The sequence below is a fragment of the Schistosoma haematobium genome, chromosome 2 (genome assembly GCF_000699445.3).
Source record: "Schistosoma haematobium chromosome 2, whole genome shotgun sequence".
NCBI classification, from domain to species: domain Eukaryota; kingdom Metazoa; phylum Platyhelminthes; class Trematoda; order Strigeidida; family Schistosomatidae; genus Schistosoma; species Schistosoma haematobium.
Genome location: NC_067197.1, coordinates 38,196,268 through 38,213,434, shown reverse-complemented (window position 1 = coordinate 38,213,434; position 17,167 = coordinate 38,196,268). Strand labels below are relative to the sequence as shown.

The window sequence follows — 17,167 nt, the reverse complement described above, 5'->3', positions numbered from 1 at the left end:
CTTTTTTTCTCATTTTCTTTCCATAAAAATTGATATAAATCGATAGTTTGTTAGCGGCAGCTGGAGGTATGATTTCCAAATCTTCGGATCTATTCACTTTCACACAAAATTCTTCAATTACAATCAAATCATCAACAACTGGACTTTATCCAAATATTCACAATTTATCATCAAATGATTATAAATCATCCAATGTGTATATTTCATTACGTTCGAAACGTTCAGCTTATTTACGTAAAATCACCAGTCTTTTAGGATATTCTATATTATGTGATAATCCTTTACCATCGAATGAATTAGACGATTTACTTATGTTAGATAATTTTTTGAGTTCATTTATCAAAACTCAGATGCTATCGTCGTCATCACCATTACCTTTATCATCAACATCAAGAACTGACTCATCAATATTCTCAGTTGTTTGGAATAGAATGTCATCAATGATGCTTAATTTAACTAATAATTTAAATCTTAGTACCAGTTCATCGGTAACAACAATTTTATCATCACCAACTTCTACAGATAATGATTCATTAACAAAATCCCAACTACATTCTTCACAAACTGTTAAAATCTTAACCTGGTTACGTATATGTAATTTGTTATCTGAATTAGAATCTGTATCAGGTCAAATTGGATGGCGTAAGTTGATTTTATTCATTATTTATAAATAATATTTTAGATCCTGGAATAAAATTGATCAGAAAGCCTAATAATTCATTGAAGTTTATTGTAAGTAAGAAATAACTGATATTCCTGTACAAGACGTTATCTACATCACTTTGTGTTTACTATCATAGGTTTCACTACCAGGCTTCTTCGATGGAACCTATTAGTGTCCTCGAGGTTGCAAAGATACTTTTCTGATAGATTACAGCAAACAAGAAACTTTAACAAAACATGGATTGTTGTTGATTCCATGCAGTGAATCAACATGTGGTACGATGCGCCAAAATATTTAGTTACTTTTACTATTATTAGAAAGGACTTGGACTATTCCGTTAAGAAACTTGACTAAATTTCGACCAACCTTAGTTAGTGCATGCGCATCGTACGCGGATTGCCTTGATGTAACCATTTTATGGTGTAGACTTAGTAGTTGAATTGAAAGGTTTGAGTCTCAGTGTGAATATCAATACTGAGGTGTGACAGTTGCATCCGGCTGATTTGTTGGAAATGGAATGAGATGCGCATCCCGTATTCCACTGTCCAACTTTAAAAATCACTGGATAACTGGTTCATCTTTGTTTAACATGATTACACAGTTATGAATCTGTAGGAGATTAAATTTAGCACCTTTAGAACTTGCAAAAAATAAAATATCACTCGTTCACTCAATTTCAGTTAGCTTACTGTACAGTGCAATAGTTATCTTATGCGACTTCACTCCTTCCTGACCTGATTAACTTGATAAGTTACAACTCGTTATTAGAACTTTGAAAAATTAAATCCATATCTAAACTAGCCAATAGATTACATATGTGATTATTATTATTTAACTGATAATTTTCATACTGAAATAATGTAACTATTCAGTTCTCATATGATGTGATCAGTTCTTCAATATGTCAATCGGTTGACGAAATTGACGGTGTGACGCAGTTTGAAAGTGTGACAGAACTCGAGTTTTCCGACCACATATATTCTCTTGGTGAACACAGTGAATGTGTGATGACTTGTGAGATGGACGTTGGTAAAATAAACAGAATGCAAGAAGGATGAGCAAAATCGATTCTGCAATATATCAATAAGTTTGTGCTGAAAATTTTCACTTATAATTACATATTTGTATTTAAGTAGATTTATAATGCAAAAGCTTAAAATATTAACTTCTTAGCCAATTTCTAGACTACCATAGTACTTGATATTTGACACTATAACTAAAATCACAAAAGAGAAATTCTCAAGACATTTTATTTCCAAAGTTAGTCCATGTATGTAAAGAAAACTACAGAATATTCATAGTTTCTAATGCCTTAGAAACATTAAAAACGATACTATAATTAGCAATATCTTTTTTTAGTTGTTCAAACAGATTCCAGAAATGCATAATAATAAATTGTTTTCTAAATTTTATTAAGATATTTTCACAAATATTGATTATTATTATTATTGTTATTACTAATAGTATGAGGACTTGTGAAGATTGTGGTATTTTAACAGTTGAATTCATGAGTCGATTTAAACTAAACCACCATTGAAAACCTGGAAACACTGGACAGCCGTTTCGTCCTAGTATGGGACTCCTCAGCGCTGCGTATATACCATGCCGCCTCGTGAGAATAAAACTCTGTACCATTAAACCACTGAGCCGGCATCCAACGGTGTTAATGTTTAACTTAAGCGCTCTCACGAGAGACTGATAGGTCTTCGGTTCGTATCTCACGAGGCGGAATAGTGGATGCGCACTGCTGAGGAGTCCCACCCTAGGACAAAACGGCTGTCCAGTGTTTCCAGGTTTTCCACGGTGGTCTAGCTTCAATTGATTCACGAATTCAACTATTAAATTACTAGAATATTCTCTGATTATAACACACATATATGTTTTTTTTCTGTTTATGATTAAATTCTTTCTATTTTGATTTTCTTTAATAATTCTCTTTAGAAAAATCCACTTCACAAGAATTTAAACAAATTGTTGAATTATGTAATGAAATTATTTTATTAATAAATCGTTCATGTTCACGTGTAGAATTTTTATCTAAATTGGACAATTCCAAACTTCATCATCCTCATCATCATTATCCTTTAAACCATAATAATAAACAAGATCATAATCTTATCTATAAAATACCAGATTATTTTATTCATGCAATTATTTATTGGTTATTAAATAATTTAACTATTAATACACAAATCAATAATAATAATAATATGATTCTATCAATGAATAGTAATATAAATATTATTACTACTATTATGCCATATTCAATAAATGCATGTTTATCAAAACCATTAATTTATAGTTTATTATCAATGAATTCATTATTAGATCAAGAAACATCTAGTCGATTTGTACAATTATTAAATGCAACAATTTGGTCTGTTATTGATAATGGTAATTTACTTTTCATTAATTAATTAATTTATTTATTTGAACATATAAATATTAGTAGAGACGGGGAACCAAGCATATATGCATTACACAATAACAATAAGGCTGTGAAAAGATAGGGAATATAAAGTGTATATAAGAAAAATGAAAACAACAATGAACAAGAATTAGTGTATGAGAATAAAATAATAATAATAATAATAATAATAATAATAATAATAATAATTGTTGTAACGTGTGAGACTGCAGGTTATGATAAGCAGCGTTTATATCGATCGATCACAGTGGACACGTAAACACGCAAGGACGACCTAGCGCCCTGATTGGCCCTGCTTCGCTGTCTGTCCTAGCCAGTTGAGTCAAGAACACAAGTCACAGCCTCTGAGTTGCGAATCATTGTATTTCAGATATACTCTATTTATATACCAAACAAACAAACCACATCGTACCATAAAATAGAAAACAACATTTACACAATATTTAACAAGTGAAATAAACATCGACCAATGGGAAATGTACATTTAAGGTCCAAGGCCACCATAGACTTAACACGATAATTATTGGTATATTTTTCTGACTATCCTAACAATACTAATACTACTACTACTACTACTAATAATAATAATAATGGGAGAGGCAGCTCAGTTAAAGAAAAATTACAATAAAAAAGAATCCTCTTCATTAAAGAAGTTACGTTCATTTTTTTATAAAGAAAGTAAAAGAAAGTTACAGGAGGAATGCCATTGGTTTCTATTCTAACGTCTCAAGTCACTATGTCCCACCATATCTAAGATCCCAAGCAGGGAGTTGTGAAGGAACAACATAAGCCAGCCCTTTGTAGCTTTCTTTCATACCATGACACCATGTCAAATAAAGATCACCCCTCGACTTTTTCCAACCAGTCCCGGCGTCAGTCAAATGATGTACGATGTGGAATTCTCTGGGACAACATTCGTAGAACATGTACAAGCCACCGAAGTCGGTGTTTCAAGATCGTGACACCGATATCATTATCGTCTCTGTGCCCGAACACACGATGCCGAACCCCTGCATTACTAACATGGTGTTGCCACTGGATGTCAGCAATCCTTCGGAGACAACGACGATCAAACACAGAGAGTCGTCTAACGTCCTCAACTCGGAGCGGCCAGGTTTCACAAGCATAGAGCAGAACTGCTCTCACCGACGCGTTGTAGATCCGACCTTTTACAGCCAGACTGACATCACGAAGGCTCCAAATATGCCCCAGCTTGGTATAAGCCGCTCTAGCTTTTACTATACGTGCATTGATCACATCACTCACGCCACCACCAACACTTATGCACCTACCTAGATACATGAACTTCTCGACTACTTCTGTCTGCTCACTGCAAGGGGTAAGCACATGTTCGTGGTCCTCCTGCCAGTCTTGAAATGTTCTTTACACTTCGAAGGTACAAAGCACATGCCATAACTACGAAAGCTGACTGACAACTGATTAAGTGCGGATTTCATGAGTTGGGTATTATTGCATAGTAAGACAATATCATCCACACACTCAAGGTCGAGAAGTCTTTCTCCAGGGAACAGGTCTACACCACCATTACCTATATCTATCAGAGCTGTTTCCAGAATGTCATCGATGGCAAAGTCGGGGAGGAATGGTGAGATTGGGCAACCCTGCCTAACCCAACTGCTTGGGCGAAACAATGGGAAGGGGTGGTTGTATGCCCTCACTCTGTCTGGGGTGTCTCCATATAGAGCTTTCAAGATGTTGATAAACTTCTCAGGCACACCCACCTTCAATAGATAACCCCAGAGAAAAGTCCTGTCCAACTAATAAAAGTTGACCCAGATGTCAAGAACTCCACTATTGTTGGCCTGTGATAAGTATGACGGTGTTCTAACATTTGGCGGAGGGTGAAGATATGATCAGTCCATCCTCGACCAAAATGAAAACCAGTCTGCTCCTCGAGAGTCAATCTTCCTCGGGTTTTGAACAATCTACAAACTATGACGGACTTTTGGCGGCTCAAGAGTTAGAGTTCCTTTGAATTCCGCCTCGTCTGGTTGATCAGTCGTCACAGGCCATGGAGGGTAGGACAGTCTGATCGATGTTGCCGGAGCAGCAGACCAGTTGAACTGCTTCTTGAAAAACTCTGCCCATCGTAGGCGAATATGATGGAAATACATCGTTTCTCACACTAATTTCTTCTTACTTTGATGGAACTTTCTAATCCAACAGCATATAACCGACTTCTAATGGGGATCCAATCTATCAGTGCTGCCTCAGCTCTAGCGCTTAGACCGACACCAATATCTGCTAAACCTATTTAACTGTGTCTATGATAAACATGCCGTCAACTCATTACAACTAGTTTATTGGTTCTCTTAGGTCAACTACTTAACAGTAGCTTAAATATTAATGAAAACATGAATTATCATCTTGTCAACGCTACAGTCTTCATTGCTAATATAGATAAAATTATATACTATATTGTCAACCATAGAAGACACTAGAAAATGCCCTTAAAATTTTCACCCGGTTTTTTAGGCAATGAATAAGCCGTTTGTATGAATCAAGAATATTTGATTTAAAAAATTATGACATTCAACCAGTTTATAGTCTTTATGAGTTAGGTCACCTATTCCAACCTTGACACTTGTAACGTATGAGTTCGACTTGTTACCATGATTTCAGAGAGAAAAGAAACTATTCTACCACTGACTTACAACCTGATTGGTTGGTATGCAGAATGAGTAGACGATTACACTGAAACTCTATACCCCAATTTATCCGATTCAACTCGCTCAAAAATATTTAACTAACAGGACCATGACTCACAAGGAATCAGAAAATTAGGATGGTGGATGTGTCGCTCAATTTCGTGGATTAATTGAAGTTAGACATGAAGACCGTTGGATACCGGCTCAGTGGTCTAGTCGGTTATGCGCCTGGCGCGAGGCTGATAGGTCGTGTGTTCGAATCCCGCGAGGCGGGGTCGTGGATGCGCAGTGCTGAGGAGTTCCACAATAGGACGAAACGGCCATCTAGTACTTCCAGGTTTTCCATGGTAGTATAGCTTCAATGGACTCATAATCTCAACTGTTGAAATTACTATAATATCCACAAAAACCGCTTCTGATACTAATTAGAATTATGTCTAAAATAGGACAGTAGAGTACAAAAAAATATAAAATACAAGAAATACGTTTAGATTACAATAATTCGAAATGTAAGTGAATACGACAATAGTCTATGAATTAGTCGGAATCTTATGATTTATCTAATAAAACTATCATATTGACTTATATATTTCCAGTTCAGTGAAATAACATTCCAAGAGATAGCTTTCATTGTTGATCACTACTTCTTCATTCTTCTTCTCGTTGCATCATTATTCTAATTTAACTGGGTTTTATTCACTAAATGATGATGTTTGTTTTAGTGTGTCTTATCTCTCACCTTTTCTTTTTTGTAATAATCATTCATACAGCTCCTAATGAAATTTCGCCAAAAGATCGTTTCTTTGGTATATATGAAATTTATTCACATATTTATTTCTTACAAAATAAATTAGATTTCCTACATTCTGATTTATTCATATCTATGTGTATGCAGAATAGTTTACATTTACCACTACTATTTATCATATTATGTCGATTAAATTACTTATATCGGTCGATGAATAATAGTACATTGTCAATCATTCATGAAGAACATAATATGATTATTGCTGATAGTATGCATTGGCTACATTCTATAGGAATTTAGTAAGTTTACATGTTTATCGATTGTTTGTTTATTACATGCATGTGTCTTTTTTGGAATTGAATGTGATCAGTTTAAAAAGAAATTTATTTATCAACAACTAATGTTAAGTAGCAAATCATTGAAAACTATAGAGTACTTGATATTCAATTCGTTCTACCAGATATGCAATAAAAGCACTCTTCTTCCAATCGATACGTCAAGAGTTCTATCCATGATATTCATCTATTTTATATTTTGAGCAGTTGACTAATATCACTAGTCATCGTTACTCGTAACATTAGTGGATATTTATCTTACTTCAGAAACGATTGAACTACTTATTTTTCTGGGTTTTCTTTTCTTTTGTCAAAAAGTTTTACATATTGGTTAGCGTTAAAACCTAGAAAGTACACTTCAACCTATTTGAAATCAGTCAGCTAAAATATGATTATAACTTTGTGATTGTGTTAGTCAGCTTCATTGAGGATCATACCTATACAAATCGTGTGATTTTCTAAATGTTAGTATTGCTTACATATCCCCTCTCTCAGCTAATATTAGCGTTAAATAGATCATTGAAAAAGATTTATTTCTAAACTGTGTTCATATTCTTTTTGATTATTTTGATAGTTATCAACAACGGAAATCTTAATTCTCAATTTTGTATACCGTTTACACCAATCCATGATCATTAGTCAGTCATATGCAATGTAGAACCTGACACATATCCATCACCCCAAGTTACCGATCCCCAATGGCACAGCAAGATAAAAGTATTAAGTTATTTCCCGGAATAGTAGAAGCAGTAAGACTATCAGTAATAACAGAAAATATTGGATGTAACAAGAAAAGAAACAATATGTTATAAGCAAAATTTAAGATTCTAGAAATAGGCGGAGTTAAAGGATGAACACAATTTTGCCATTGTGGATAATTCTGAGCCATGTTATCCAGTATCTCAAACTATTAGTTGTGATATGCGTGCGGATCCCAATCCATTTATCTACACCTACCTATATGTCTAAGTCTGGCTGACTTCGCAGACTGGTCCAACATTTTGGTTTGGCCACACCTTCCTTTCTTTCAGATAATTCTTACACTAGTCAACATTGGCTGTCGAAGTACATAGCGGTCAGGCATACTTAACATATATCCCAGATGATGATTTACTACCTCATCAACCGATTAACCATCTTCACGTAGTATTCTGTGTCTAACTTCTCGATTGCTCATTTAGTAGTTCCAAGATATATGAACAGTGGCTCGGAGATATTTATGATCGAACACTAGTAACCTACGAATATACTCTATTCTTAATCGCCATTCTTCATACTTATAAAATAGATGAGAGCGGACTTTTGAGCAGTAAACTCCCCTCTGGCACAAGTGACGCCAGTTGCCCAAAACGAACCTAACTTTCTGAATTCATTCTAAGTTTTTTTTAGACACCAACTGTTAAATCTTTGGTTATCTGATCCAGTTGTCTTTATTATTTAGTATTCTTCGGAAACTGCCTAACTCAGCTAGTCCCCAAGATCAGAACACGGCTTAGACAGAAACGTAATTATATTTCAAAGTAAATTAAGTTAAATGAGAGTGAATTTATGGTAAGGAAAATGTTAGTATATTTATAATTTTACTCAAGAAGATTCTAGAGCGGCTAAGAATTGACCCATCAGTGTGCTTCAACATACTCGTATGTGTAACACGCTTTAATCCAATCTATTTCCTGCTAAAACCAACCATCTAGGATTTATGAGACTTTTGAGCTAGGTGTTATGGTCGAAGCAATCAACTACTTCACTCCCTATCATTTATTTAGGCGTAATCAGTTGCTTAGTAGTAACCAGTGTTTTATTTTTCAGACGTAAGTGCTGAACAACGTCACAATGATTACTATCCATTGGTTGGTTAGTGTTGACGTGTATTTTTTACATAATTGGTCGTTCATATTCTGACTATTAACTCATTGGTAACGTCTCTGATTGGAAACTGGGCGGTATTGGTTGGAACCAAAACGATTGAGTTACGCAAAAATCTTAAATCAAAAACAAAAGATTCATCCATAAAACGCTATTTTCGTCACTATTATTGCAGTATATTTTATCACTCTCAATTCATGTGATGTATATGGCATTTATGCATGCCTAAGTACAATCCAAGAGGAAGTACTAATTACTACAATAGTTAATGTAACAATAATTTACTAACTATTGACATTAAACTAAATACCAATATTTAGCTGTATCAACTTGATAGTAATAGCTAGCAACCAGTTGAAACGAGAACTAAATAATATTGAATATGGAATTTGTGGCTATTCAACATATGTACAATAAACACATAGAATAACAATTAAAAATGTTAAAGAATTATTATTACAATAGTAAGATAGGTTGATTAGTACGAACTTTCAAAATGGAATATATATGATCATGTACTTGGCCAGTTGGTTACATTACTCTCAGAATCAATAATGTGTGAATCATTTCATCAGATTATTATCAAATGATCATTGTACATTTTTAATCTCCCCTAATTTTTTTTAAAAATATGTAGCTATATGAATGGAATTGATGATCGATCATTTCAACTTAACGGATGGATATTATTCTTAAATTTTATTATTCAATTAATATCTACATCAAAAATAAATTTCTTCAATAATGAATCATGTTGTTTCAACCATCCAGCATGGTGTTCACAACGTTCTAATCATCATGATATTCCTAATAATGATTATATTTGTTCATCTGATTTTCTTTGTAAACGTTTATCTGGAATTTTAAATGAACTCAGAAATGCAATAATGGTAAGATTGAAAAAGAAGAAAATAAATTTAACTGAGGAAAAAATTGTACAACTTAAAAAGTAAGTCAGTCGGTTACTAATTATAGTGTGATCATATGAATATGTTGTTTATTAATTTATACTACTGTCATATTTAAAAGTAGTTTAATGTATTTAACGAAAGTATGTATTCTCATGGTTTAATTATCAATGTTTTACGTTGATTTATTTTATCTAGACTATGCACTTTTATAGAATGCTTATGTTGCATTCTTGAAGCATGGATGATTAGTACTCATTCAGTTGGATTGTTGAATTTAGAGAGATTAAGTTGTTTAACACCATCAAATGAATCTTCTGACGGTGCCAGAACTGAGGACATTACAAATATGGAAGAGGGTAGTTCAAAAGAATTGAAACAATATACCTTTGTTACTCAAGATAAATCAGTTGATAATACAAATCCAACAGCCTCTATAATTTCTTCTCTTCTTATACGATTGAAATCTATTACATTAATTGAAGCTTATCAATATTTGTGCCTTCAATTTTGGACTGATCTTAAACCATATGTTAAACAAATTTTACAAAATTCTTCATTTACATCACAATTATCGTCGTTACGAATATAATAATGGATAATAGTTGTATTTATTATCATTTATATCCTTATTTTCATTGTTATTATTAAGTCATATAAACTGTTCCCTATCAAATCTAATTAACAATAATATCATTACACCTATTTTTCTATTTACAATCATTCAGATTGGATTACATGTGTGAATTCCCTTTTCAGATTTGATAATATATATTCAAAAGAGAATATTAGAACTTCAGTCATATAGTTGACCTATTCATTTGTTGCTTTATATTCACTGTCGCAGACTCTATCTCATCCGATATCTAGGCATTCAGTTAAATAGTGTACCGCTAAAGTCATCATTATCTACTGAGTATTCTTTGAACTTTAGTCTATAAATCTGTATTCAATCAATGGATTATATGAATTTTCGAATTAGATAAATGATGATAAAAACGGTTGGTCATTTGACCTCTGTATCTTGTAGTATTGCGTCTTGTGTGTGTATGTTTTTATATTTGTAAAGATTATCCAATATTTCTATCATTTTAACATGTAATGATATAAATGTGCTTTCATGCATGATTTTGTTTTTCTTATTATTGTACAATCGTGATATATTTGCTATTCGTTATCATTCTTTCATAACCCTTTCATTCTTTTTTTATCTATACCTTACGCGTCACTCAATTCTTTTACCATTGTTCTACGCTGTAGCAAACAAAGTTTATCCTGACTATTTTTTCACCCTTAATTTTGGTGTTTTTTTTTCTGTTTCTACTGTTCAAACTAACTTATGATAATTTGTTCAATTTATTGATTTCAGAGGTGCAGATATATTTATGCGTTTGTAAGTTTGTTTATAATTTTGGCACAGTAGCCTGAATATGAGATCAAGTCTGAGGGGGTTTATGTCTCAGAATGGAAATGATACCTTTAAATATTTTTCAAGCTAAAATGAAATTGTCTATATTTTCCAGCTCACAAGTCATTAGCTTCAGATAATGGAGTATATCAGTTACCATTTTACCACATACTTAGTTGATTGAGTCGATCATTGTCATCTAGTACACACTGGATTTAGTTGTTCTCTAAGGAATATTTACAGTCGATATGACCACGAGTACCGACCGATGTTACGTTCCTATAGTTGTTTACTGCTGATGAAACTCCATCGATCAAGTTACGATGACGATACTATTCTAAGTGACTCGCGACATAACGTGCACTATTTTCTTATATTCGATGGCTGGAGGTAGTCGATAATAAACTCTGGGTCTAGGTCTTGTACAATAAACTAGCTTAATTCTCTAAAGGTATTACAACATTAGTTCTCAAAAAATGATTTATAACAAAACTGATTTTGTACAACCAAAAATGCCTGATGCCGAAGTTCAACCAAAACAGTTGACCCTCGTATTCAATACTTAGATTTCATTTCAAACTGTTCATTCGGTTTAATAGATGAAGAATAAATTTTGCTTAAAAACCACAGTTTCTTTAAACTTCTCGAAAACTCATGTTTATTATTTGTAAGGAAAGAAATCAATTCACTTGATCAACATGTCTCTATCTCTGATTTTATGCTTTGATATAGTTTGAACGAAAATCACTAATTCATAAGTTATCTTAGGAAAATAGTTCCATCCAAAGAATGTTTTAGGGAATTTTAAGCTTACGACTGAGGTACATCTGAATTTTCGAAATCAAAAGACGCTATTAATCTGGGATACAATACTATTAGAGACAAAGACATGAGTAATAAAGTTTACAAACATAAAGTCGTGAGGTGTCCAGACATCGGTAACTACATTAAAGCCACAGTCAACAGGGAAGTGAATCTTTGAAATACATGAATAGGAATTGGATTACAACACGCCATAAAATAGGGAACAATATGGCTGTATCAAATAGATACCAACAATTAACGTACTAAATTAAGCGCCACCCCTTTAAAATAAGCAAGCTGCTCAGAATGAACAAATTTTAAATAACTAACGTGCATAAAAGTGAAAATAGTTTGAGACATTGGATAAAAATCGAAATATTTAGTGTTAACGGAACATTACACCAGAGAACCATCAAACTTTACGAGTCAAAATTGTTGTTAGTGATCAGCTACTGCATGTTAATAAGTAGTATAGTTGAAAAACAAGTGGTAAGTAAGAAAATGTTCAGTACTAGGCGGAATTGTCACCGTCTAATAGTTGTTTATTGGTTATCTACTGTACAATCTTTAATAAAGGGGGTCAGTAGAGAGGAGAAACATTTTTTTACAACTTTTGTTATGACCCTATATATTAATTTATGTCTTAAACTATGCGATGTCGTAGGCGCCCAATGTTAAACAGTCCCATATTAAGACGAAACGGCCGTTCAATCCTTCCAGGTTTTTAATGGTGGTCTAGCTAAGATCAGTTCGTAACCGGATTCAACCTCAGTCATTTGTTATTGTGATAAATAACGACGCTGTGAATTACAATGAAGCTGTAAAAATAATATTAAGTGCCTAACGAAATCATTATAGGATGAAATTAATTAGAATGATAACAGTGATATTAATCGATAATTGATTTCATTATTCGTATCATGAAGTAAACTTGATTATACAATTGTTGGAAACCATGAATCACTGGACAGTTGCATCGTTTTAGTATGGTGCTCATTAAGAATGTTCATCAACAACTCCATCAGGAATTATACCCGAACCCTTGAGTTTCACAGTCGGCGCTTAATTTTAAGACCATCTAGAAATGTACACAACTAACTTCAACCAACCACTTGGTACCAACCGAATGGTTTGAAGGTTGACTGCTCGCTGCAAAACCAAAGAGTATGGAGATCAGTCTTGTATGGGGTTATAAATACAGACCTCCAAAGAATCCTCAAACTGCTGTTCAACGAACCCTGGTATTTAACGGTTTTCTGACTATGTTCAGTCCATAGTGTAAACTATAGGGACATATCAATAATCACCTAAGTGCAATTTAGGGAAAAAGGTGAAGGTGAAATAATAGATTATTTGAAACTCTATCCACGTAACGAAATGACTTTACGTATTTCTTATGAACACAGGCTTTTACTTTTGTTGAATTCGGTTCTGAAAAATTCAGACTAAAACATTTCTGTTTCCAGCTCGAATCATAATCACCCTTTTTTTAATCCTAAATTTCTTGTCAACTTAATGAGTTTGAAATACTTTATCGTTAACTTTTCCGTGAAACGTTCTTGTGCAAGAACGATAGGTCCTGGGTTCGAATCTCATTAGGCGGGATCTTGAATGAACACTGCTGAGGAGTCCTGTACTAGGACGTAAAGGCCGTCCAGTGCTTTCAGGTTTTCTATAATGGTCTAGCTTTAATTGACTCATGAATTCAACTATTAGACAGAATAAATTGTGTTGTGTTTTTTTTGTTTGGTTTGAAAATTTTTTTCAAAGCGGAATTTTCAATCATTCCTTCATCACTGTCATTAATTCTTCTTTGTTGTTGACTAATTATTAGAACTAATATTGATGTCAATTTTATGGATATTTGACATTTTGTTTACTTAAAATCTGTTTACATTTTATACCACATTAATAACAGAGTAATAATTAATCTTTATGCAGAAAATATAAAGAAAAACAAATGGGTATGTTCAATGAATAATATGCGTAAATGTATGTGTAAATCAATCATCGGGTACAAACCATTATTATTATTATTATTATTATTATTATTATTATTATTATTATTATTATTATTATATGATTACGGTCAGTACGTGAGAAAACCATCCTCAATGGAAAAGTTAAGGTATATGAAAGGTACTTTATGTTGCTAGGAAATGAATAACTGACTATACGACTATTATTATTATCATTATTATTATTATTGTTACATTTAAATCTAACAATTACCATAATCAAAACAATAGTAAGTAACATGATAAATAATGGCCTGGTTCCCATACTACTATGAATATTGTTATTATTATTATTATTATTATTATTATTATTATTAGTAGTAGTAGTAGTAGTAGTAGTAGTAGTAGTAGTAGTAGTAGTAGTATTACAGCTACTTGTCAAGAAGCTTTTTAATTCACATTCACAGTTTAGTCTATTAATCTAGTTTACAGATACTGTCTCTTCTTACTGACAAGTATTAACCAATATAAAACTTCAATCTAAGATTTCTTTAATTAAAGAATGATCTGACCTCTTCAATTCGATACATTAAACATTTCATATATTGACTTTTCTAGTTTACTTATGAATTTCATTAGAAATCTATTGAATGAAATTAGAAAGTGAGAGTATAAACGGATTTTTCAACTTGGTTCATATACTAAAAGAACATTGATGCTGGATCTGTAGAAACTTTTAGGACAGATACTAAATTTAAAAATAAGTACTTGATACTTATAACTCGTCAGATTGAAGAAGATCAAAATAACTCTTTCTAGATTTCTTTCAGAGGTTAGTTTACGGCTTCTAGAAAAGTTATTTAACAGCTATGAATGTCTCTTGATAAAGTCAGATACAAGTTCACATACTCAATGTTAAAATAAATATTTTTTCAATAAGGCCTTGAATTATCTCGTTGTTGATATTCAGAACTATAACTGGTCAGTCTCTATTACTATATGTATAGCTTCAACGGATTGCCTTGATATATCGTTATGTCACAAGTTTTTAATAGATTTGATAAGTAGATAGTAGTAAAAGCCAGGACATTCGTTTTGTCCTACTTAGAACTTGTCATTTTGATGAACCTAACACATCTTTGTGTTTTTATTCACACCGAAATTCAGTAGCTCAGTAGATAACGTGGTAGTTGTTTAAAACAACAGCTACTTGGTCCAAATTTCAGAGTGAGCATCAACACGGCGATTCAAGCACATCCAAATGACAAATCCTGACTTGTACAGTTTTCATTCTCTAAGAAATTTCTAGTTACGATTCATATATACCATATATAACAGACCCTTTTCATTCTTTCTAATCCCTATTCATTCAAAACACAAATTTTTATTTGAAGATTTACTGGAATAAATCAAGAAGGAATGATCTAGAAAAAGCTATACTCATGCTCATATACACTTACAATAGATCTGACAGTAGTATAAAAAAACAACCGAAGACTGAATAAAGGTATCGATTCTTTGTGGTAATAAAAAAGATGCTTTTTGCAGAGAACCGAGCGAGACTATAATTTATGAACGAACCAATCAGGTATAAAATAACGAGTCGTGAATTTTCGCGCGAACTTCATCCATACATCCGGTTAAATAGAATTTTGGTATGATAGCTGGTGTTAGTTCGTGATGAAAACCCCAAATCTAATTTTTAACCCTAACCATCAACTGTAAATAAAAATTCTAACTGGTTTATAATCTCCATTTAATCCTAATCAGTAGGTGTCTACTCCCAAGGTCACTTCGGCGTCACTCAAAGGTCGTCCATAAATTATAGTCTCACCGGAAATTGTTTCGCCGAGACAAAAAAAACAGAAATTTAAATTTACAAAAAGCAAAACCAGTAAAATATTTATAAACCTAATAACAGTTTCTAAGAATTTGAGCCTGCTCAATGATTAGAAGTAGAATATATACAGGTCAATGAATGCAGTGATGTATAAAGAGACCAGGAATAGTAACCAAAACGTTACTGAAATAACTGGAATCAGAGTAAACAATAGATTTTCTTGGTAGAAATTGATTAGAATCTTGTTTTCAAAAACAAGTTTTGATGTTAGTAGGATGTATATAAAGTATTCATGATTAACAATATATACTTTGCTTCTCTTTGATAATTTACACTTTAGCCGAAATTAACCAGGTTAGCTTGTGACCAGATCAAACTAAGTGCTAAGTAAACATATCCAATGAAAGTAATTACTTAGATAATTGAAATATCCAAGATTTATATAGTAGCGAATAGTTTAAATACAATTTTCTTTATATTCTGACTAGCATCAGTTGGAGAAATGTCCAAGAACTAGTCAATATATATTTACCTGTGACGACTTTCAAGAAGAAGTTCCGAAAGATCTAGATAAAAGTCATAACTTGTGAAAACAAATGATTTTGCTATGAGAAATCAGTCAACACTTATACAATTACATAAGAACCGACTATATATTACTCAATGCCTAATTCAGTTATTCGATTTTACCGAATTCATTATAACATACAATATATGCGTAATGGGTACAACCTGTAACTATCAGCTTTAAATTAGAATAGAAACAACTTTTCGTTATTTTATAGTTAATGTAGATTAGTTATCTAATATTGTGGTGTATGCTACTGATGTCGACAAATATAAGTAGTATATATCGTCAATCAATAGTGAGATGCCTGGAGGCAGAAGATTAAGAAGATCGAAAAGAATAGAACGAGAACAGAGAGAGCGATTAATGTGGGAAAGAATAACCAGCGAAGTCTGAGGCAATTGATTGACATTTTGCAGAAGGAACAGTCAAGTTCGAGACAATTGACTGGTATTTTGCAAATAAAGAATTTATTGTATGGTTCTCAAATTTTACTAAGAAAATCTGTGATTTTGCGTTGAATTACATCCGATTGTCCCCACTTGTATTCTTGTTCAGTATAATACAATTGAATTACCATAACACAGATTTATTTGCTTTAAACAACATCTATGCATACTTGAAAACAATATTATAACTAAACTGGTTAATGAAAATGTACAGTTCAAAGTACTCTTCACATTTTTCACAATTGAACAATTAACTTTTTAATAGTTCAGATCATGAGTGCATTAAAACTAAATAATCACGGAAAACCTGAAACTGCTGGACAGCTGTTTCGTCCTATTTTGGGACTCCTCAGTAATGCCCACTCAATGGTCTAGAGGTTAAGAGTTCGCTCACGAAACCGATAGATCCTGGCTTCGAATCTAGCGAGGCAGGATCATGGATGCGCATTGTTGATGAATTCCATCCTAGGACGAAACGACCATTGAATGTTTTCAGGTTTTCTATGGTAGTCTAATTTCAAT

The 17,167-nt window shown here is 32.7% G+C and overlaps 1 protein-coding gene across 1 annotated transcript in view; it reads left to right on the top strand.

Moving 5' to 3' along the window:
• The window catches only part of MS3_00006904 (uncharacterized protein), a 102,354-nt gene extending 88,396 nt beyond the window's left edge, over positions 1 to 13,958 (top strand). Inside the window, exons 32-37 of the mRNA XM_051215140.1 lie at positions 47 to 642; positions 2,606 to 3,058; positions 6,532 to 6,808; positions 9,348 to 9,659; positions 9,817 to 11,011; positions 13,772 to 13,958. Of these exons, the coding sequence (XP_051068324.1) occupies positions 47 to 642; positions 2,606 to 3,058; positions 6,532 to 6,808; positions 9,348 to 9,659; positions 9,817 to 10,210 (2,032 nt within the window). The 3' untranslated portion in view covers positions 10,211 to 11,011; positions 13,772 to 13,958. The remainder of the gene's footprint in view (positions 1 to 46; positions 643 to 2,605; positions 3,059 to 6,531; positions 6,809 to 9,347; positions 9,660 to 9,816; positions 11,012 to 13,771) is intronic.
• Positions 13,959 to 17,167: the final 3,209 nt, after the last annotated feature.